General features: G+C 33.4%; 1 protein-coding gene across 1 annotated transcript in view; it reads right to left on the minus strand.

The window, feature by feature from the left end:
- Window positions 1–1,129: 1,129 nt before the first annotated feature.
- Window positions 1,130–23,555, minus strand: part of Cog6 (component of oligomeric golgi complex 6) — a 74,650-nt gene continuing 52,224 nt past the window's right edge. Inside the window, exons 15-19 of the mRNA XM_027928957.3 lie at window positions 23,121–23,288; window positions 19,853–19,960; window positions 18,857–18,910; window positions 15,949–16,028; window positions 1,130–2,234 (exon numbers count right to left, since the gene is read on the minus strand). Of these exons, the coding sequence (XP_027784758.2) occupies window positions 2,087–2,234; window positions 15,949–16,028; window positions 18,857–18,910; window positions 19,853–19,960; window positions 23,121–23,288 (558 nt within the window). The 3' untranslated portion in view covers window positions 1,130–2,086. The remainder of the gene's footprint in view (window positions 2,235–15,948; window positions 16,029–18,856; window positions 18,911–19,852; window positions 19,961–23,120; window positions 23,289–23,555) is intronic.

Below are 23,555 nucleotides of genomic sequence, written 5' to 3' on the forward strand. Positions count from 1 at the left end.
TTTTTTACTTAATGATATTTTCAACTTACATTAGTCTTATCAGGACGTGGTCCTACGGTAAGTTGAAGAGCATCTTTATGTGTCCATCCTCATGCTAGTATGACACTTTTAATTATGGTGGCATTGTAACAGGTTTTTAAGTTTTAAAACCTATTAAGCAGTCCTCTGTTATTTCTATACAAATTTTAGGGTCAGCTTGGCCATTTCTGAAAGAAAAAAAGGTAGATGGAATTTTCATAGGGATTATGTTGCATCTATAGATCAGTTTGGTGTGTACTGGCATCTTAAGTCTTCTAATCCATATTACTTAGGCATTTTCCATTTACTTAGGTCATCCTTGATTTAATAAGGTTATACTTATGACACATCAAAATAGTCCAAAATGCAAACTATGACCTATGTAGCAAATCTAAGTATTACCCTTGTGATTATAAGTGATTATTACCACTTATAATCTTTTATTTTGACTTTGTTCTCAAATCTTATCATATACCACATTTGCCTGCTTGTCTTTGACTAGTTATCTCAGATTTGCCATATATATATATATATATATATATATTTTTTTTTTTTTGGATAAAGATTCAGGGATACTTAACAACTGAATCACATTCCTAGTCTTTTTAAATTTTTAGACAGTATCTTTCTAAATTGCTGAGACTGGCTTTAACTTGTGATCCTTCTGCCTCTGCCTTCTGAGCTGTTCGGATTATAGGCATGCGCTCCAATGTTCAGCTGTTATATATATGTGACACACACACACACACTCTCTTAAATTTTTTTTAGTTGTAGATGGACACAATACCTTTATTTGTTTCTTTGTTTGTTTGTTTTTTTAATGTAGTGCCGGGGATCAAACCCAGTGCCTTACACATGCTAGGCAAGCACTCTACTAACTTAGCCACGACCCCAGCCCTTGCCCTATATTTTTATTAATACCTTTTCCAAAAATAGATTAACAAGATATACAAAAGTATGGCAAAGAATGCTGCTCTAGAAATAGTTCAATATTGTACTTGAGAAAGCCAGATTAAAAGAAAAATACATTTTTTTTCTTAGAAAAAAAAGGAATTCACTAATGGTATCAATTGTTTCTCATAGAACAAATAAAATATGTAAAAATTTAAGCTTTGGATTTGTATTATGCTTTATTTTTCACATATATCACGTATATTTATTGTAGAGAAAATAATACAATTATATACTTTCACCAAAATGGATGATGTAATTCTTTTGCTCCAAAATAATTCATATTGGTTTGAACACCAGATAAATTTGTCTTTGGTTATATTTAGGACCCACACTATATGACAAATGCTATCTTTAAATACTAGACTAACATGTAGCTCAGGATACCTACACATCTAAAACTCAGCAAAGTGATGAGCTCTACTTTGAATTCCATCCAGGGTATTCAGAGTAGACTCCAACCTATTTAAATTACTTTCTTTGTTCTCCCTTTTAGCTGACTATATATTTAAAATGGCATTAAAAAGTATATAACCATTTATGTGCTATGTGTGAAAGTAAAGCAGAAATGAGACTATTGCTATATATACCAGCAGCACAATCCACTGTTATTTTCCTCTTTCTCAACACCCATTTAGAATACTTATTTTGGGAACAAACGTTCAACAAAACTATTTAGTCTACATACTCACATTAATAACAAGAATGCAAAGAAATCTTCAGGTAAAGATGCATTTACTATAATTAATGATAGTTTTAACAAAATTTGGTGTTAATATAGAATTAGTCTTTTTAAAACTATCCTTAAACCTTTCATATTACTTTTTCCCATAGATTTTATGTTCCAGAATAAAGAAGAAATTGCAGAGATGGAGAGGTAGTTAACAAAGAAGAGAATAACTTTATCCAGAAAGAAGATGCATACAATACTAACAAAGGTCAATGTCTAGTTACTTCCATACAATTGAAAATGGAAAAAAATTACTGGGACATATACAATCTTATGGTACAAAGAAATCTGTAACTCAGAAATTTCAAAGATAAATAGACGGAAAAACAAAACAACTTTCAGTATTTTAGGGAAGTGATATTTTGCTAACACAACCAAGGAAGACAATCAGGAGAGCAGTGTCTGCACTTGCTGGGGCGACCGGTGCAGAATACTCTCTGGATCTTTGTATTCATTGACTGGATTCATCACGGCTGCATACACTTCACCATAGGCTCTGCAGATCAATTCTGTAGACTGTTTTACAATTTGCTCTCTGTGGATAAGCAAACAAAGCATGAACACATGATCACTAGGAATTATACAGAAACTTCCTATTTGAATCAACGCATTTCCACATTTACCAAACCTCCACTACTACTTAAAAATCATTGCACAACTACAGGTTATTTTCTTGGTTTAGGGATAAAAGATATTTTAAAATATTTATCATTTATTAAAGTCTTTCTCATTGCTATGTAGGTTCCAGAGGGCAGGGACTGTGTTTTATTCAGTGCTCTATCTTTAGGGAAATAACAGTGTCAGGCTATACTGATGCTTCTCTGTTTATGACCATATTACACTCAATAAACCTACTGTGAATTGAAAATATCATTTATCAAAAATGCACTTAAGGTAGGATGACCTATTGAACCTCCTATCTTAAACATGCTCAGAACACTTAATATCAGCCTGCAGTTGGAGCCAAATCATCTCACACAGGCCTATTCTATAATATAGTACTGAATATTTCAAGCAATGTACACTACACTATAGCGGACAACTGTATTCAGCTGTTTACTCTCACAATCACGAGGCTGACTGGGAGCCGCAGCTCACTGCTGCACAAAATCATGATTATACTACAGCGCATGTTGCTTGTCTAGGAAAAGATCAAACTTCAAAACTTCTACTGAAAATGTAACACTTTTTGCAACAACATGAAGTTGAAAAATCCTAAGTCAAACCATTATAAGTCAAGGGCCATCTTAGTAGACAGTTAAACAAGAAATGAATTGTGACCTCCATCAATGTATTGATTTTGCAAAAGTGATTACTAATACATTAACCTTAAAGAAATAAGTTTGTAATTACTTATCAAAGCTTTTATGTCTCAGAAAAACTGACAGTAAACTGACGTTTCACCTGGAGGCCCTACGCTGAGACCACATCTCCTAGGCTCCTCCACAGCTCTGGATATCATCACCAGGCTAACCATGACACTTGCCTGGAACCAACTGCAGCATTCTCACACGGCTCTAAAAAAGCACCTGGAAGAACAACAGATGCAGCCTTGCAATGTTTTTAAAAATCATCACGCTAGAGAAGAGCACTGGGTTTTCTAAATCTGCAATCACCTCCCTCCATATTGTTGTGACACCTTCTTTTTTTCCCCAGCTGCTTGAACTATTCATGCATCACTATTCCTGGTCCTGAGAATGCCAATCTCTATATCCCGATTTTTACAAAAACTACATAAAAATATGCTTTTCAAGCTTTACAACTACTTTTCTTATAAATGTTTCCTATTTCTGTTAATGGCATCACTGAGTCCTATCATCTCTTGCTTAGAGGACTAAGAACACTCTTACTTGGTCTTCCCCTTTCCCGTCTTTCGAATACTCAGTCCTTTGTAAGCACTGCTGTTAGATACACCTTTCTGAAGCAGACTTTTTTTTTTTTTTTTTAAAGATTTAAATTACATTTATGAATTTATGTAAAAATTATGTAACTTACATGTAAGTTAGGGAAAATTATAATAAAAACAAATAATGAATATATCTGAATCTGCAAACCAATATGGGAACTAGAGGATGACCAACATTCTTTTTTTTTTTTTTTTTCTTTTTTTTTTTTTTTTTTTTTTTTAATTTTTTTTTTTTATTGGTTGTTCAAAACATTACACAGCTCATGACATATCATCTTCCATACATTTGATTCAAGTGGGTTATGAACTCCCATTTTTTACCCCAAATACAAGTTGCAGAATCACATCGGTTACACATCCACATTTTTACATAATACCATATTAGTGACTGTTGTATTCTGCTACCTTTCCTATCCCCTACTATCCCCCCTCCCCTTCCCTCTCATCTTCCCTCTCTACCCCATCTGCTGTTGTTTAATTCTCTCCCTTGTTTTTTTTTTTTTTCCCCTTTCCCCTCACAAACTCTTATATGTAATTTTGTGTAACAATGAGGGTCTCCTTCCATTTCCATAGTTTCCCTTCTCTCTCCCTTTCTCTCCCCCCACTCGTCTCTGTTTAATGTTAATCTTTTCCTCATGCTCTTTGAAGCAGACTTTTAATCAAGTCTCTCCTTTACCCGCTGTCTTTGAGGAGCTTTGGTGGCTTCAGAGAAATCAACATTCCTCCCTCAAGTACTTTCTGGATCACTTCTCTCAGTTGGAGTCCAATGCAGCTCCTCACTGCTCTCTTTGCTCTGAGCTTGGGGACTTCATTTCTTGTACTCACTCCTCCATTTGCCTGATATACATTTGATAACCATTTTGCCTCCAACTACTTTAAATGTCCTAATGTTCTGTAAAAATGTACTCTCATCCATGAAGTCTCTGATCTGCAGAGCTAGAAACAATCATTTCCTTTTTGAAACATCCATGGCACTTTCTTTGTTCCTCTTACGGCATTTACCACTCCTTAAACTTTAAGGTTCTACATTTTCTTAATTCTCATATCCTAATAGCTTTATGCTGAGGGAGGGGAGAGTTCCACATCAAATCTATATACCAACTGCAAAAGAGCTCAATCTTAAAATGTCAAAATTTACTTTTAAAAACATCTGAAACTACACAAATATAAGATATTCATACCTCAGCTATCCTGCAAAACTTCAAGTAACTGGATATTGTTCATATTCTTATGTTCCCTAAAAACCCAGGATACTGTAATTGCTCACTGAATGACTGAAGGAGAAAAATAACTTTTCATGAATTTAAGTAGCCCTATTTCTGGGTCGTTGAGCCATCATTCTTTTTCATAAATACTGGGTTAATGGCTATTTCAGGCCAAGCTTTCTCTCCACATAGTCGAGTATACTGTGTGATCAGACTAATGTAACAGTGATGGTGGTAATAACAAATTGTGTTGTCATACAAGTCAATGCCAAGAAATCACAATCAACAAAACATATTCTTTAAGTTGTTTTCCTGGGAACTATATTCTTTTTGATAATAATAGACCAAATAATATATTTGATGGCTATCTGTGGAAATATATATTCATGGCCTAGGACATAAATGGATGGGTGGAATGGGGAGGGAAGTTCACCTATGATCTTGGATCATCAGTACCTCATTCTGATGAGATCCTATATCCTTAGCAACTAACATTTTATTTAAAACTAAAGCAACTTGACATTTTCCATATATTGCTGAAGCTTCCAAAATTAGAGTAGGTAGAAAAAAGATGCACTTAGTAAGTTCTCTAAGAAAAGTGGACTGATATTAGGGTCTGTGCCACCTTTCTGCTAGAGGGGATAAAGGTAGAATCTGGTTTGGAACTCTACTTAACCAGATGAGACTCCAAGATGTTTTGTGATCTACTGACTGCAGATCTTTCGTATAATTAACTGAACTAACAATGAATGCAACAAATGATGCAAGATAGTTCTAATAAATTAATAGTTGAAAAATACTCTAAACTGGTTTTGAAACAACTGTTGGATATAATATACATTTGATAACCATTTTGTAACAAGGCAGATACTCGATTTTAGAAAAACTGTTTTTAGTTCTTTACTCGATTTTAGAAAAACTGTTTTTAGTTCTTTACTTAGAGCAATATGACAGATTTGAGGGGCTGTCATGGCATTCATTACACCTCATAATTGAAAAATCTATACTTAATCTGAATACAGGGTATATTTGCTAGTATATAAACATACAGAAATAAGGCTGTTGTTTTTCTATTGGTGCATGTTAATTATACAGAATAGTGGCTTTCATTGTGGTATATCTGTACATGCTCATAACATAGTTTGATCAACTGGATTCCCCAACACATCTCCTTACTCTCCACTCCCCTTCTTCATTGAAGACATGAAGATAGGCCCCCCACCTCCAGCTTCCATATATGAGAGAAGACATGTGACACTTGTCTGGCTTGCTGCACTTAACATGATGATCTTCAGTACTATCTATTTGTTTCTGCAAATGTTCTAATTTCATTCTTTTTTATGACTGAATAATACTCATTTGTATATATTGATATACATTTTCTTTATTTCTTTTTAATTGAAGTTAAAAATCAGAATAAGGTATGACTATTAAATAAACTTTAAAAATTGAGACAAACTGATAAATTAGAATTATTGAAAACTCTGCTGTAAATTTTAAATTTTATTTTCTAATCCTAATAATGAAAAAATTTACATATATTAATTCAGTTATAACTTAAAGCACATTTCTGTTTCTAAGATAAATTAGCTAAAAATGTCAACAATTCACAATGTGGCTGAAAAACCATAAGTTTGCAATACAGAAAAACAGATAAAGCAATATTGCTAAAACAAAGATAAATAAGACCACACCAATAAAACCAAGCAAGACTTTTTAAATGTTGTATTTGGTGGAATAGGGCTTCTTCAGTCTATATATAGTAAAGAGACTAAAAATGAACACAGATATGCTGTGGAAGGTGAAAAGTTAGCAAAGCTGGTGAAGAAAAGAAGTCTTTCATGAAGTAGGGAAAAAAAAGGGAAGCAAAAGAAACTTCGCTCTGCCCAGTCAGCTTGCTAAAGCCAACCAGATAGAGACAAGAGGGAAAGGGAGATTCTCTGAAGTGAATCCATGTCAAATTCAAAGTGTAAAGAGCAAGAGCTCTGACTGATAGTGTGATTCCACAGTTCTGAACAAAACAGGGTTCATTCATCACCCCTAAAGTCAGGGAGAGGTCCATCTAACACAGTGCAACAGAATGGCACAGTGAAGGAACTGCTGTCAGAAGACTCAGGTGAAGCTCCGCCACTATTGTTGCCTTTAACTTCCAGGATTAATCCCTCTACTGTGAAGTACTAACTAGACAATATTATAAGACACTTTCAGCTTTTAAATTATACTATTCAATTGAAAAATAAGAGCATTTTAATGAACTCCTGTTTAAAAAGAAATTTCTATGTGTCTATTTACCTCCACATGTACAGACATTATTTTGAGGGATTGGGTTTGCTAAATGATGATATGATAGGTAGGTAGGTAGGTAGGTAGACAAATGAACGATAGATGCTTACATATACTTTTAAGATAAAGGATAAACTACATTATAATTACTTCTAAAAATAAAAAGGAAGAAATAGTAAACTATAAAATAAAAAATAGAGAATAAAACCATTTTAGAATTACAGAAACATACTTTTATATATGAGTAACTGATATTTTAAATTTTCAAAAGTTATACTTGTCCTGGATAGATTATTAAACCATCCAGAGACACCAATAGAGCACCATTTAATAAATTAATCCATCATATTGTCTGCTTTCCTTCCTTGGACCAAATTATTTTTCTAATCACTAATATCATATATGAAATACAGGGTTTCAAATAATGGTGTCAATATAGTGACAGATAATTAATTATCAAAAATGGAAAGGTTTTAGGTATTCTGTAACTAAATCTAAAACAACCAAATCATCAACGGTGCAGACACATACTTCTGGAAACTTGGAACATCCTTATCTACTGATCTCTATAGGAAATGCAATTTTCTTATCAGCAGAATATGCAGGCACTGATTCTAACAGAGAAATAATCCACCTGCATATTGAACAATCACAGTCAAGCCATAGCTAGTAGATGAAGAGTAGGTTTTGAATTGTTACATGCTAGAATCGTAGTCCTGTTTTTTATGAGGCCAAAAGATATCTATCACAAGGGGTAGACATTTTATTTTAATATAAGCTGTGATCATTTATAAAGTTAGACCATTAGTTTTTGGGACTAATTTATTAAATGGTGCTCTACTGGCCTCTGGATGGTTTAATAATCTATCCAGGACAAGTATAATTTTTGAAAATTTAAAATATAATCTTTATACAAATAAAGAATGAATACAAGTAAAAATTCTAATAAATCATTAATGAAAAAATTACTATTGAAATGTTAAAACTGTTAAGCTGATTCACAGGCCATTTTAAGGAATTCATCATTTATAGGCACTTGAAAAAGAAGATTCGAATATAACAGTTTAGATAGAAAACAGTTTAATGTGTCACAGCACATTAACTGTACCTCGGGGGACATCTTTTCTACAAGACAGAATCTACAAATTAACATAACCCCATAGTTTGAGACCTTTGATGAACAGTGAACAGAATCAAACAAAGGCACATTCACTTAAACAAATAATCCTTCTGGACTTTGTTTACATTATTTCCAAATTTTGGAAACTCTTCAATTTGCTGCATTTAGGAAGCAATTTGCTGTACCAGTGTAGCATACAGCAAATATAATAATCACATAGTTAATTTATTATCAGAAAAAAAGAAAAAAGAATTGAAGGAGAAGATTAGCTTGCTACACAAATTTACAGAAGGGCAACATTTTTAAGTTACTTGTGCAATAGAATTCTAAAATTGAGAAATTCTATTTGTCCAGGTACAAATGTCACAATGCTGTAACAACTTAGTGTTATATGTTTAAAAAAAAATTTAAATAATAACTTAAAACCATATGAAGAAATCTTTCTCATTTTAAAATATGTTCAAAGAAATTAAGTGTATTTTAAATATAAAGCACTGAGCTAAGAAATGAAGTGCTTACTTTCAGAATCAGAGAGCTTGTCATTAATCAGTACTTTAGAATTTTGGTTGCTATAACAACATGATACAACTATCACCATTACCATAAACCCAGCAATTCTAAAAATAGTTTATTTCAACATTCAGGTTTTGTTATCACCAATTGAGCTTTATTACAGCATCATGTTTAATAGTGCAATCAAATGTATCACAGAAAAAAAGGTGTCAACAGTTCAAGGCTGAAAATCTAAAATGATGACAATATACTTACGAATAACAGATTGTGTAAACATTTTCTCTTTATCACAATATAAACATTAAAAATGTCACAATGGGTCAGGTCAGTTTTTCACCCCAGGTCATCTGTCTCTCAAAATGAAATGTAGACATGTTTCATATGAGTCCTAGGAACATATCTCACATAAGTATTCTCTATCACATATGCCACACATCTTTGAGCATCCTTTAAAAAAATAAAATGCTATCAACATCTTAGAAAGGGTTAACAAAAATATAGGATAGTCTAAATAGCTTACAAGCTCTATCAGAAGACTTCCAGATTTGATAATAAATTCAGCAAAGTAGCAAGATACAATCAACACACAAAAATCACAATAGTTTTTCTATACACCAATAACGAATCTGCTGAAAAAGAAGTCAGGAAAACAATTCTATTCACAATACCATAAAAAAAAAAAAACCTAGGAATAAATCTTACCAATGAAAATTACAGAATACTGCAAAAAGAAACTGAAGAAGACACTAGAAGATGGAAAGATCTCCCTCATGGATAGGCAGAATAAACATTGTTAAAACGGCCATATTAACAAAAAAGATTTGCACATTCAATACAACCCCCATCAAAAGACCAATGACATAATTTGCCGTGAACAATACTTTATATACAGAGTTATGAAAAATTGTGCTGTGAATGATAAGTATGAATGTAATGCATTCCACTATTGTCATTTATGAAATAAATAAGACCAATGACATTCTTCATAGAACTAGAGAAACACAGTCCTGAAGTTCACATGGAAGAATAAAAGACCCAGAATAGCCAAAGCAATTCTGAACAAAAAGTGATGCTGGAAGTATCACAAGGTCAAATGATACCACAGAGGTACAGTAACACAAACAGCATGGTACTGGCAAACAAGACAAAGCAGACACTCAGATCAATATAATAGAATAGAAGACACACAGACAAACCCGCACAGATACAGTTATCTAATCCTTAAAAAAAAATGCTGCCAAAACACATTAGAGAAACGACAGCCTTTTAAACAAATGGTGCTAGGAAAACTGAATATTCTTATGTAGGAAAATGAAATTAGATCCCTCTCACCCCGTACAATAGTCAGCTCAATACAGACTAAAACCCAGAACTTAGAAACTATGCTACAGCTACAAGAAAACAAAGGGGCAACACTCCAACATACAGACACAGGCAATGACTTCCTCAATAAGACTCCTAGAGCTCAGCAAATTATACCTAGAATTAATAAAGGGAATGGCATCAAATTTAAAAAGCTTCTACAGAGCCAGACACAGTAGCACACACCTATAATCCCAGCAACTTGGGAGACCAAGGCAAGAGAGGATCACAAGTTCAAGGCCAGCCTCATCAAGTTAGCAAGACCCTGTCACAAAAAAATAATGAGGACTAGAGATGCAGCTCAGTGGCAAAGTTCCCTGAGTTCAATTTCTAGTATCACCCCCACTCCCTGCCCTCAAAGTTTCTGTATAGCAAAGGAAACAAATAAGACTTGAAGAGAGAGCCTAAAGAAGGGAGAATATCTTTGCCACTCTTCCAACAAAGGATTAATATCCAGAATATATAAAAAATATTTTAAAAAATACCAAAAGAACTAAATTCATTAAATGGGCACTAAAGACATTTCTCAAAAGAATGGCCAACAAGTATATGAAAATGTCCTCTACATCTTTAGCAATAAGGAAAATGCAAATCAAACTACTCTGAGATTTCATTTCACCCAGTTGCAATGGCAATTATCAAGACTACAAATAATAATAAATGCTGATGAGGTAGTAGGGAAAAAAATACTTATACACCACTGGTGGGATTCTAAAATAGTACAACTTCTACCGATATCAGTATAGAGATATCGTTTTATTTCTTAAAAGACTAGGAATGGAACCACCTGTAATCCAGCTATGCCACTCCTTGGTATTAATCCAAAATAATTAAGTCAACATACCATAGAGATACATGCATTCCAGTGTTTATAGCAGTGAAATTCACAACAGTCAAGTTATGAGCCAGCCTAGGAGCCCCTCAACAGATGAATGGATGATAAAAATTTGATATACATATACAATAAAGTTTTATTCAGTAATACATACACAATAGAGTTTTATTCAGTCACACTTCTTTGTAGACAAATATTGAATAAAATATTCAACAAAATATTACATTCAATATGGGAATTTTTGCTGTAGTTATGTTAAATTTATAGATTTCATCTGCTCCACTAGTAAATTTTCCCATTTATGAACACAGTATGCCTATTTATTCAGATCTTCTCTAAAATTTTAATAAAGTTTTCTGGCTTCTTAATAAAATTTTATAGCTATGTTTGTGTGCTCATTCCTAGAAAACAATACTATGGCTATTACAATAAGGGCTTTTATTTTTCATTACTTGTTCTAACTAAATATTGTCAGTGTATATCAAATGTACTAATTTTTGTATGCTAATTTTGAATCTGGCCAAGTAACAACTCTATTTCAGTTCTATTAGTTTATTAATTATTTGCTTCATTTTTTTGCTAAATATCTAAAACTAATAATTTTTATTCTTTTTAATAGTTAATGACTAACCTCATTATATTGACTACCCAAGGTAAATAGATGTGATAGTCTGACATATCTTATTTTGAAGTTTAGTGAAAATGTTTCTAATGTCTCCTCATTAAGGGTGATGTCTGTGGGTATACTTGCAATGTTCCAACCTGATTACATGATATTTTTTTTCAACTGGTATGTGTAATAAGGTTAAATTAAGATTTTTTTTTCCCTTTATATCCTTTGGCTTTGATATGGTTCCCTTTTAGTACAGTGGCATGTTTAGTTTATTATCTTCATTAAGGATTTTTACAATATCTGAAAGGCTTTATACCAAAGATTTTTAGTATGATTTTTATTAATACAAAATATTCCCTTTGGGCCTTTTAATGCTATTCACCCTGAATTCAATTTTGTCTGTGAATACTGCCTGCTACTCTTGCCTTATTTGGGGGCTACTTTGTTCTTAAATGGTTATTGCATGTTCTACCACAGAGCTTACACCTTTACCTTAGTAAAGATACTTTTGGTGAACATGTAATCAAGGTTGACAGTGGAGATTTTTATTGTTGTTGTTTTTGCTTTTTAAAGATAATATTCCATTACTTTTTAGTTTGCAATGAAAAGTCAGTGGTAGTATTTATCATTACTCCCTGCTCTCTTCCTCTGGCTACTCTTCAGATTTTTCTTTTTATCACTGGTTTTCAATAATTTAATTATGGCATGCCTGGTATAGTTTTCTCTGTTGGGATTTATTTTGCTTTTTGGATATGCAGATTCATGCTTTCCATCATATTTGAAGAAAACTCTATTATTTTTTCAAAATGTTTTGTTTCAATCATAATGATTTTTCATTTTTATATCATATCTATATGTAAGATTATTTAATATTTTTAAATTTTTTATTTGTCCTTTTAGTTATATATGACAGTAGAATGTATTTTGACATCACATATACATGACTTCCCATTTTTGTGGTTGTACACAATGTGGAGTTACACTGGTCATGCATTCATTTGTTAACATAGGAAAGTATGTCCAATTCATTCTACTGTCTTTCCAATTCCCATCCCTCCCCTCTTAATATTATTTTACAATTTCTAAATTTAGATTTTCTAAATCATTCTGTGCTTCAGTTTTGATGTTTCTACTGTCCTCAAGTTAACTGATCTTTCCTTCAAGACTGGCCAGCTGGTTCTCAAGCACATCTAGTAAAATTTTCATTTTAGATATTGTATTTTTCAAGTTTAAAATTCTCATTTTCTAAAATCCCTATTTATTCTCTCAATATAATATAATGTTTTCCTTTAAAATCTTGACCACATTTTTAATAGCTCCTTTAAACATCTAGTAATTTGCAAGCATTAATTTTGGGTCTATTTTCTAGTTTTGCTTCTCCTTCTAAATATTTCTGATTGTATGCTTAGCATTCTGGAAGCTACACTGTTGACTGTATGTTGTCATCCTTCAGAATGCTTCATTTGTTCTCAAGGCAGTTAACTTAGTTAAAATTATCTTGGTCCTTTAGATAACTTGTTTTTAAGCATTGTTAGTGTGAATCTAAAATACCCTTCACTGTAGGATTAAATCAGCCCTTGGACTTTCTGAGGTCTCCAAAGCATGGTCCAAGTTCTAGGTGCTTTTCTGCTCATAGATTCTCAGAAGTTGTTCTTTCTCTGATATTTTCTTTTTTTCCTTCCCTTCTTTCTTCCCAACTTGCTTTTTATCTGTTTATATGGGTACTCCTGATAGTGAATATAGGTAGTAGTTACCAAAAAAAGGAATTCTGTTTCTCTTATAACAAAAAGAAAATGGTTTCTTCATAGGTACATGCTTTATTTCTAACATATATTACAGAGAAAGAATCTTGAATAAAAAAGTTCTCAAGTCATATCTACCTTCTTACATATTCGTTTTAGGTAGCATCTACATTTCCTTTATTTCTTGTCACCCATGGAAATCATTCTGATTCAATAAGCAAAGATTTATTGAGAACAGTTAATATATGCATAGTTGTGGTTTCTGCAATCCAAATTTTCTATTTTCATGCCACTACAAAGTGAATATGAGAGTTTGTCATTGAAAAAGAAGAGCTCCCTTTTAATTGATCCAAATAAAGAAAGAAGGAATTCTTTAAAATGATTTTTTCTTCCTAGTCTTTCCCTCATTATCTATACTGTCTTGCTTCCTGGCTATTTACATTTATTCATCAGTTTATTCTAAGGCTGAGGTGTTTAAACAAAATCTCCTTTGAAAGTCAGTCAAACTTTGGCAGAAAAGGGGAGAGAGAGTAATACGTGTTCCAAAGTACTGCAAAGATAGGGAAAAGTGAAGTTCAGAACACAGCATTAGCAAAACAGGCAGGATTTTAAAAGAATGCTTTACATTTCAAAGAATCAATTGACATATTAAATATGAATAGAAAGACCGGAATTAGGAATATAAAGACGTAAAATAACATTTGCCTAAAAACAAATCATCATTTTAAAAAGGCTCAAAATTCAACTGAATAAAAGTTATTTCCTATTATTTCAAATACTTTATAAAGAATATCAAATATACAAATACTGTGCCTCTACAGTACCAGAAATAAGGATAAAAATTATTTGGGGGAATAAAAGGAATTGTCATCAACAGACAAAGGCAGAAACGCACATTAGAATATCTGTTTGAATGGTGAATGCATAAAAAGTGCTATATATTTTCAAAGCAACCCTGAGTTAAAATAATTGGTCAAATTGGTTATGATTTCAGTTATCCTGAACAAAAATACATTCACAGATCATATTTACTTTTAAGGTATTTTACAAATGACATTTTACAATTTTTTTAAGGAAAACCTCATAATTTGAGCCATGGAATAATGGTGATTCTTTTATAGTCTTTTAGCTCTTTAAGTAGGTTATGTATAAAATGTTTTGGGATAATCAAATATAAAGTCACCAAAATATCATTAAATTCATTTACTCTTACATTCACCTATTAAAGGAATTTCCTATTTCCCTGTCTCAGAAAAATACAGTCCTTCCCACTCCTAGCCAATTCTTCATGCTGAATCAACAGCTGCCTCCTTGCTCAGCTTACTGCTGTAGTCCTTCCCTCCAGAACAACAGGTTTGGACCACATCTGGAACAACACCCTTTTGGATACTTGACATATTCAGTAGTTATTTTCTGAATTTTTTAATATAAATATTTGCTTAAGGGCAGTGGTAGAGTGCTCGCCTAGCATATATAAGGCACAGGGTTCAAACCTCAGCACCACATAAAGATAAAATAAAGATATTGTGTCCACCTACAACTAAAAAATAAATGTTTAAAAAAATATACATATTTGCTTACATGTTTAATTGACCCACCAGACTATAAGCTCCATGAGGACAGAACAAAGCCTTTTAAATCAATTTTTGCCCTGTTAGTAAGAAAGCACTTAATGCACAGTTGTTCAAAGGACAGAAAACAATATATAGATAATTTTGCCTAATTTTCTACTTTGTGTTGACAATTTCGTTAATTTCTTTCTTAAAATTAAGGAGGTAAGTAACTGATCTATCAGTTACTTCTAACTGTAATATTCTAATACTTTGGAATATTACGTGGTTCTAATATTTTAACAAATGGTTCTTTGTCCTGAACCTGTTCCTGATACAAATGGTGTCTGAGTTTTGATGATTTGACATACTATTTTTCAATTCTACAGTGGTGAGAAAACAATACACATTTCATAGAAACCATACTGCAGATTTTGAATTTTGGTCTTTTCCTGGGCTAACAATACTCTAATTAGATGTTGAGCAGCAGCAGTGATCTGCAGCTCCCAGTCAGCGACAGGATCAAGAGGGAAAAGAACTGGCACTCCACATTGTGCAATGCTGCTAAGCTGCCATGGTCAGTAGTGGATTAAATGAGTTTTGACTTTTCATATTTTCAACTTAAGATGGGTTTATCAGTACATATTACTATCTTAAATTGAAGTATATATATTATATTGAACAATTTTATAATACATTTATAGAAAGCACTGTGGTCCAAAATGGTCTATAAAATAATCATCTGTATCACACAATAAATATATTGTTGATCTCCCATGACATATGCAACATTATTCTGACATATTTGTACTCTTTAAATAGGTTATGTATAAAATCTTGGCATTATGGTTATATAGCTCCAATTATTATGAAAATAATTTAAAATCATAACTTAATTACAATCATTTACTAATTAGAGATTTTGGAAAAATTTTGGCAAAGAATAAAAAAATGGACAGTGTCAGGTCAGAACCCTTAGGTGCTGAGGCCAGAGAAAAAGTAAAAAACTATACATCTTCAAAAGTAAATCTCCTAGTGTTGAAAATAATTTTTTTCAAGAAAAGTGCTTGATGGTTAAAAATATGTGACTCTTTAGCAACTATAGACCAAAACCACTTACTTCACTGTAGCACTTAGGAGAAAGTTCAGCTGTGGCATTAATAGGTTGTCTGGGGCTGACAGATAGCGATCAAACTGAACCTTGAAAGAGAAACACAAAACATAAAGTTCACTGATCAGCTTTCAAAACATTTCAAATAGAACAACTTATTTTACGAATTTAAGGATTAAATCTTAGGAAAAATCCCATATTCCAAATAACTAAATCTTTTTGTTTAAATGCGTATTTCTTAAACATCTAACTGAATTTTTCTAAAACTGCCAACTTTTAATAGAGTCACTACTAGCAACACCTGTTTTAAAACCCTGAACCTAAGTCATTCATTTAAATCACCCTCACCAAGTTTAACAAGAAGTAAAGTTTCTCTGGTTCAAGTATATCTTCCATGCATCTACTGTATTTGTTAATCTGCTTGTTTGTCCATTCATTCAACTGGTATTTCTCAAGTACCTGCTATTAGTAAGGTCCTCTGCTAGCTAATGGGGATATAATAGTTAAGAGGATAATCCCTAGCTTCACAGAGCTTAGTGAGACAGATATTTAAAAACCAATAATATAAATACTACAAAATTACACATAGTGTTAAATACTACAATGGGAAAACCAAGGTAGCATAAGTATAAGTCAGGGATCCAGGTTTGTGGGTTTGGCAAAAGCCTCTCTAAGGAGAGGACATCTGAATTGAGAGTTTAGGATGAGCACAAGCTACATAAGTAGGGAGAGGGTTCATGGAGAGGGGACTGCATATGAGAAGGCATGAGAGGAGAAGGAAAATAGCTAGATATGTAGAGATCAGCTCGCATAGGACTTGCACACTTTACATAAAAACATTAGTAAGCCACCAAAGTTAAGTTAGGGTATAATGTGATGTACGTTTTAAGGAACTAAATCAGGCATGGAGAGGAGAATGAATGGAAGACTGCGATAGCTGAAGCAAGGTGCCCAGTAGGCAGCTGTTGCAGCATTTTAGACTCAAGGGGCAGCAAGGAGGGAGGCGCAGAGGCACTTGAGAGTCAGTGCAAAGTCGCCAGGATTTGGTTACTGATAACAGGAAGAGGGGACTGACTCTCACATTCTGGATCTCTTAAGTAATTCACATTATTATCATAATACATAAATGCATTCTTCATCCATCTGTTTAGCTGTGTAACAGCTGTACTGCTTACTAGACCATGTTCATTTTCATGCCAATTCTTAACATAATGCATTGAAAACAGCAGACACTTGGTTAATGACTGCTAAAATGATAAATGGATAGATGTTCTTATTCCTCTCTAAGTTAAAAGCAGTTGTAGGAGAACCTGGGTCTGGCAAGGCAGGGTTAGTTTTGGATTTCCTGAAACCTCCCATTTGGAGGTTACGATCAGTAGATATAAAACCATAAATCACACAAAAAACTCAATCAAAACTTTGTTTCTTCTGAGACATATGCAACTTATTTTTCAGATCAATACCAGACATATAAAATTTTGAATGGGGTTTAAAAATACGTTATAGATTATGTTATGGACTGAATATGTGTCAGAAGGAGAAAAAGGGAGGAAACATACATTTACAAGTAATGTAACTATTTTTGTTTATATATATATATATATATATATATATATATATATATATACACACACACACACATACATACATACACACACATATATACACACACACATATATACACACACACATACATATATATTCATTTTGTGGGGATAAATAAAAATTTATGTGAAATTATTGACTTATGTGTTGAGTTTACATATAACCTTCTCAGAATCTTATATCTTTTGTAATGAATCTAAGATTCGTTTTCACTAATTTTAAGTTGAGCTTTTTCCTTTGCAGTTTTACAGTGTTCACTGATCTAGTTTTATTTGATACATGAAGTTATAATTATTACCTCTATACATAGTGTCTTTTGCGATGACATAATGTTCCTTATCTTTCCTATTAAGTGCTCTAAATTCTCAAGTATTAACATAGTCATCTGTGTTCTTTGTATTTGTTAGGTATTTTGTAAGCCTATCCCTTTATTTTCAGTTGTTTTTAGCTCTTCAGTTATTTTTAGGTTCAGTTATCTTAGTACTAAGTATTTTAAATACTTGGATAGGTGGCATAGTACAGTTGCTAAGCTCACTGGCTCTGCAGGCCAGCTTCCTGGGCTGAATGTGGTTAGCATGAGGACTAAGGAGTTAAAGCAGAAAAAAAAAAAAGGCAGGTATGCTCAGTAAAGGATAAAGGCTGTTATTGTTCATTGCTGTTATTATTACTATTAATAGTAGTACTATTTAAAGCTTTTAAAAGGGATCCTTTGTATAAGGAATAGGGTATATATACATGACTTCAAATTAAAAGCACGAATGGTTATACATATATGCAAAATACATACTTAAGACAGAGAAACATGCTACAAAGAATGGAGCTCATGCAGAAAGGAAGGAACAAGCTCTTCACCTGAAAAGAAGTTAATAAAGTGGAGCTTCGGAAATTCTCATGCTCAAGAGTAATATTCTGTTTTAAAACTGAAATCCAATTTCAATTATCATCTCAGGGACAAGTCAAGAACTATAAACCAGGAACCATGGCAGTAGCAACTCTATGATATGTAGCCCCACTTCCTTATGTCTGTCAGTCTTGTTTCTTCATTAGGTTAGCAATTAAACTCTGAAAATGAAGAAATCCTAAATAGTAATGATGAAGCCATTAAAGTAGGTGAAATGTTACTGTAAATCACCCTCTTGGTTAATCTGATCAGTTAAAGAAATATATGCTCGTCTGGTGTTATTGGACCCGATGTGAACACAATTCATCAAAACAACAAAATGATCATGCATAACCAAATTATCAAATAGAAAAACTTTAGAACAGCGTTTCTTAAGGAAATATAAGCTGAAATGTTTTATTATGCACTTACCATTGCAGCCTTCAGTGCCACAGAATCTAGATTGGGCAAATTGGCTAAACAGCCCTATTTAACAAAAAAGCAGAAACAAGATATGAAAATGTGGATTTACACATTAATTCACTTAGGGAACATGGTACACTAGTGGGCTGCCTCAATTCAGGAAGTCATTTAGCTATTTCCGAAGAAGTATCATTTCTTCAACTTCAGTAAGAACAGTGACTGTGATTTTGAGGGAGTAAGAAGCACATAAGCTCATCAATAGTGGAAATATTATTTATTCATAAGCAAGAAAAAGAAGATGCTAGCAAGATGAGGCTGAAGAATTTCACTTTGATAATTTTAGAAAAGAAAGAAAGAAAGCAGAATTGGTTTCTACTTCTATATTTCTACTGGGGCTGTATAACCATGTTAGGTTATGCTGGTTCTAGAAGCAAACCGCTTTCCTTTAAGGATTTGTTAAATTAAAAAGAAGACAACTACCATTTATACAGCAATCTCTGTATTAAATTAACTGATAAAAACAAGTGACTTTGATAAATGAATATTCTCTGTACATCACATGATATTAGTTTCTATATATTTTCATTACTTTTAAAAAAATATATTTATTTTTTAGGTGTAGATGGACACAACACAATACCTTTATTTTTATGTGGTGCTGAGGATCGAACCTGGGTCCCGCCCAGCTAGGCAAGCGATCCACAGCTGAGCCACAATCCCAGTCCCTATTTTCATTACTTTTAACCAAAACCATTTGTAGTAGGAAGGACACTATTTGGGGGTACCCCACTCAGTCCGAGAACTATACATGAATCATCTCGATTTCAGAACAGTCCTATGAAACAGATACTATTTTTATTCCCAATCTGCAGTTGAGAAAACAGACACAGAGAGAAACTCACCTCCCCAGGAAAACACAGCTAATCAGTAGGAGAGCCAAGATTAAAATCCAGAGGCCACACTCTACACTGACCTATTTCCTCAATTAAGAACACCAATGCTTACCTGTTCAGGTTTGTGTTGCTGTACGGTGTTATAGATGTAACTCAAGCCTACTCTAGTTAAAACATAAGACGCTTGCTCATTTATAAGTGTGTCCAAATGTGCTTCAATCTAAAATAAAACACAGTAGAAAGAAAACAATTTAAAAGAGGAATAGCACTGATGAGAGTAGAAGCAGACCACCCTGGAGGCTGAGGCTCATCACCAGGAACCTGTTTCCTGGAACGGCACTGACAGGAGCCTTCAGACAGCGTCTCTAAAAAAGGCCTTTTCTTCTCCCAAAGAGGAAGTCCTCCTACAAAAGGAAGAGAAAGTCTGACTCAAAAGGAGTGAACACCAAAGAAGATTCCAAGACTACCCACTCACCAAAGAAAACGGTGCTTCTCAGCTCTTTTAAAGCTGGTAATTAGCAGAACACAAACAAAAAACACCACAACAACTGTGTCCACTAAAACACTTAGGAAGAGTTATGAGAAGATGAGGGCTCTGTATGCCTGACCTCCTGACAGTCAACTTGCTGGACTGACTCAACAAATCAAATCAACATCTGGAGAAGCCTGGAGGAAATCCCCCCAGGTTGAGGCAGTAAATCCTCCTGAGGATCCAGCAGGTCTGTGACAAGCAGGGAGAGCTGAACCCGGGTCCAAGATTTCAGGTTCAGAAATGGTCAAGAAGATGTGAGTGGCATGTGCTCCCCAGATCTGTGCTATCTCTGGGGAAGCCACCTAATGCTAGTGGGGGCAGAAGGCAATGATAGGAACACTCAATTCACCAGTGGCAGCATTTCCTAATAGGAAGATGCCTGGACTCTTCCTTCTACCTCATTGGGAAGCCCCCAGTTTTACCAGTTTGTTTACCAATGGTACAGACAACTACCAACTCTGGTTATCTGCCACCATCGAAGTGCTTGCCTTGTTCAAGCAACTGCAACAGCTGTTCTCTTCCCCCTTACAACTTTCATTTATTTAAAGTTAATGCCCAGTGATGTATAATTAGAGCTCTTACTTACTGGACTTATTGGAAATCAAAGAAAAACAAGATGTGCAAATGTAAACCTTTAAAGAAAGTGAAAAAGAGAGTAGTTACTAACAAGAACCAAATAAGCGATCTGAAAGAAAAAAGGAAAGAAACTAACACAGAACAAATATCAAAGAAATAGATTAAAGGGAAGAAATTTAAAGGAAATTGGAGAACACATCCTTAAGATTACATCAATCAAGGGCAGAAGCTTTAGAATATAAAAAATAACATATAAAGAAGATTTAAGAAATAACAGAAAATTTTACTGACCAAAAGAACGGTTTAAGTTTCAAACTGAAATGGCTCTCTGAAGTCTAAGATGGAAAAAGAAACACTTCTAAAAATATGGATAGACATAGCCTGGTCTTTTTACTTGAAACACTGGAAGATGCTAAAAAAGTCACTGGAAGAGCAGAAAAGTTACTAATAAGACAATTAATAGAAAAGGTCTGAAAACCAAGAATTCTTAGCCCAACAAAAAACCTTAAATTGGAGGACCCCAATAAACCAGGTCTTCCCTTAGTCACACTAACACAGCCCTTTCCCACGCTGAATCCGGGGTGCTCTGTGTGACCAGCACTGGCCATGGCACATGAAAAGCATGACCCAAGCACGGGCTTAACTGACACTTCCACATCACGGATTGCTATCCACTCAAGGAGTCTGCTGGTGGATTCTGGGAGAGCAGTGAGGAAATGGCTCAGAGAGGCTTGAGAAAGGGGCATCTGAAATTTCTGCTGATAGAACAATTACTGAAAATGCCCCTATGGTAATAAAGATTTGCCTGAGGAGATTTCTGGAGGAAAAGCTGAAATATATGTCAAAAGTCCAGATGACTCATTTTTATGGGGAAAAAAATAACCAAGGATCTAGAGAACGTGAATAAATTAATAAATTCAATAAATTAATAAGACAAAGAACTTTGTACCATGCAAAAAATTAGTATGGAACACTTAACCTGATACTGGTGATAAAGCAAGCTGATGAATACCTGAAATATTTGAATATCTTAAGAAGAGATTTAGACAACTTTCAGAGATTTGGATTTGAATCAGTGGCAAATACAGAAAAAAAAAGTGAAAATTTTTAAAGAAAATGTTAGTAATTCCACAAAAAGCCACAAAGTTACTCAAGAATGGGGGAAAAAAATCACTCTTCATTACATGGCTCAACCATTAATGGTGTTTACAGTCATAATAATTTAATGCAGTATAAGTCTAAATAAAAATTATAACTACATTTGAAGGATGGGAAAGCTCTCAGTATACCCAATTACTGTGTGTGTATGTGTAAGCAAAGAAATAAATTTTTATCACTCAGAGTACACATTCAATACATTAAATCTATATTTTAAAAAATTAGTAAGTAGCAATACAAATATTTAGTTACAAATATAAATACCAAAAGAGGTAAATATAAGAACTGAAAGAGGTTGTCCTTTTTAGAAGGAGAACAGAAGAAAGATGTTTGGGTGGAGAGGATGGTACACTTTCTTTTTATAACAAACTCTAGAATTACTTAACTCTAAACCATTAATATAGATAATTTTGAAATATTTCTTTTAAAAGAAGGAATTAGAAATTAGAAAATATCACAAATTTAGACCTAGCAAAACACATTCCTCAGAAAAACTCAAAGTTTAACAAATGAATTTTTACTATATCTACTACCTACTTGTGATAATTCAGTTTTGTTTTGTTTTTTTTTAACATCATACCTACCAATATCACTTTAAAATTGGAACTCATGTATTTGGTGAATTTTACAAATAGCTTTATTTTAGCCATCATACAGAATCCTAAGCAATACCATTTGGAGAAGGGGGGACTGGTAATAACAAATTGTAATGTTTTGCCTAACACTGGTTTACACACAGATAAAAATATATCTGTCCTCTGTAACACATTTTGCATTAGCTACAGAGATTGAAAAATATGGCATATTATTCTCAGCTCAAAATCTGAGACTGCATATAGCAGTGAATAACTATTCAAATTATTCATATACACTGCATGCTACCATGCTATACTATGGTCTGAACCAAGTATCTCAACAATTTCATACTCTGGCTCCTCCAAAGCTGAAAACCAAAACACTGAACATGTGGTATGTCTATGTATCCATCCTTCCACCACATTAAATCAAGGGATCATAGTAATTAGGTCACGTTGTCAAAACCAGTAGCTTAAAGTGATCACAAGAAGAAAAATGGTTCCATCATAAGGAATGGTCATTCTTTAGCAAAATTTACCTGAAACTGTAGCATTTCCAGACGTCTATCAGTGAATTCAAATAGGGCTAATGTTGTCTTCATCATATATAGTGAATTAACCATGAAAGTGGCCATATCAGCTGTGCCCAAATTACTGGCTGACACAGTACACATCTGGAGGAGTGGATCCAATACACAAGACAAAACCTGCACATGAAAAACAAAATCAATTCTTTATTTCCTAATGAGTGATACATTCCTGGATTACTGGCATTTCAGAATTAATGCCAAACTAACTGGTAAGATGCCAACTTACAGAAGAACATGAAAAAGAGTAAATGATAATAACCATATAATTTTAAAAATGGGTATGAGTGAATAAATTCATTTAAAATAAAGATCGACAATAAAAAGGGGTTATCTAAATATATGAGTTACAAATGCCAGCATTCAAACAGAATGTACAATAAAGGA

This window comes from Marmota flaviventris, chromosome 4, assembly GCF_047511675.1.
Source record: "Marmota flaviventris isolate mMarFla1 chromosome 4, mMarFla1.hap1, whole genome shotgun sequence".
In the NCBI taxonomy this organism is placed as follows: domain Eukaryota; kingdom Metazoa; phylum Chordata; class Mammalia; order Rodentia; family Sciuridae; genus Marmota; species Marmota flaviventris.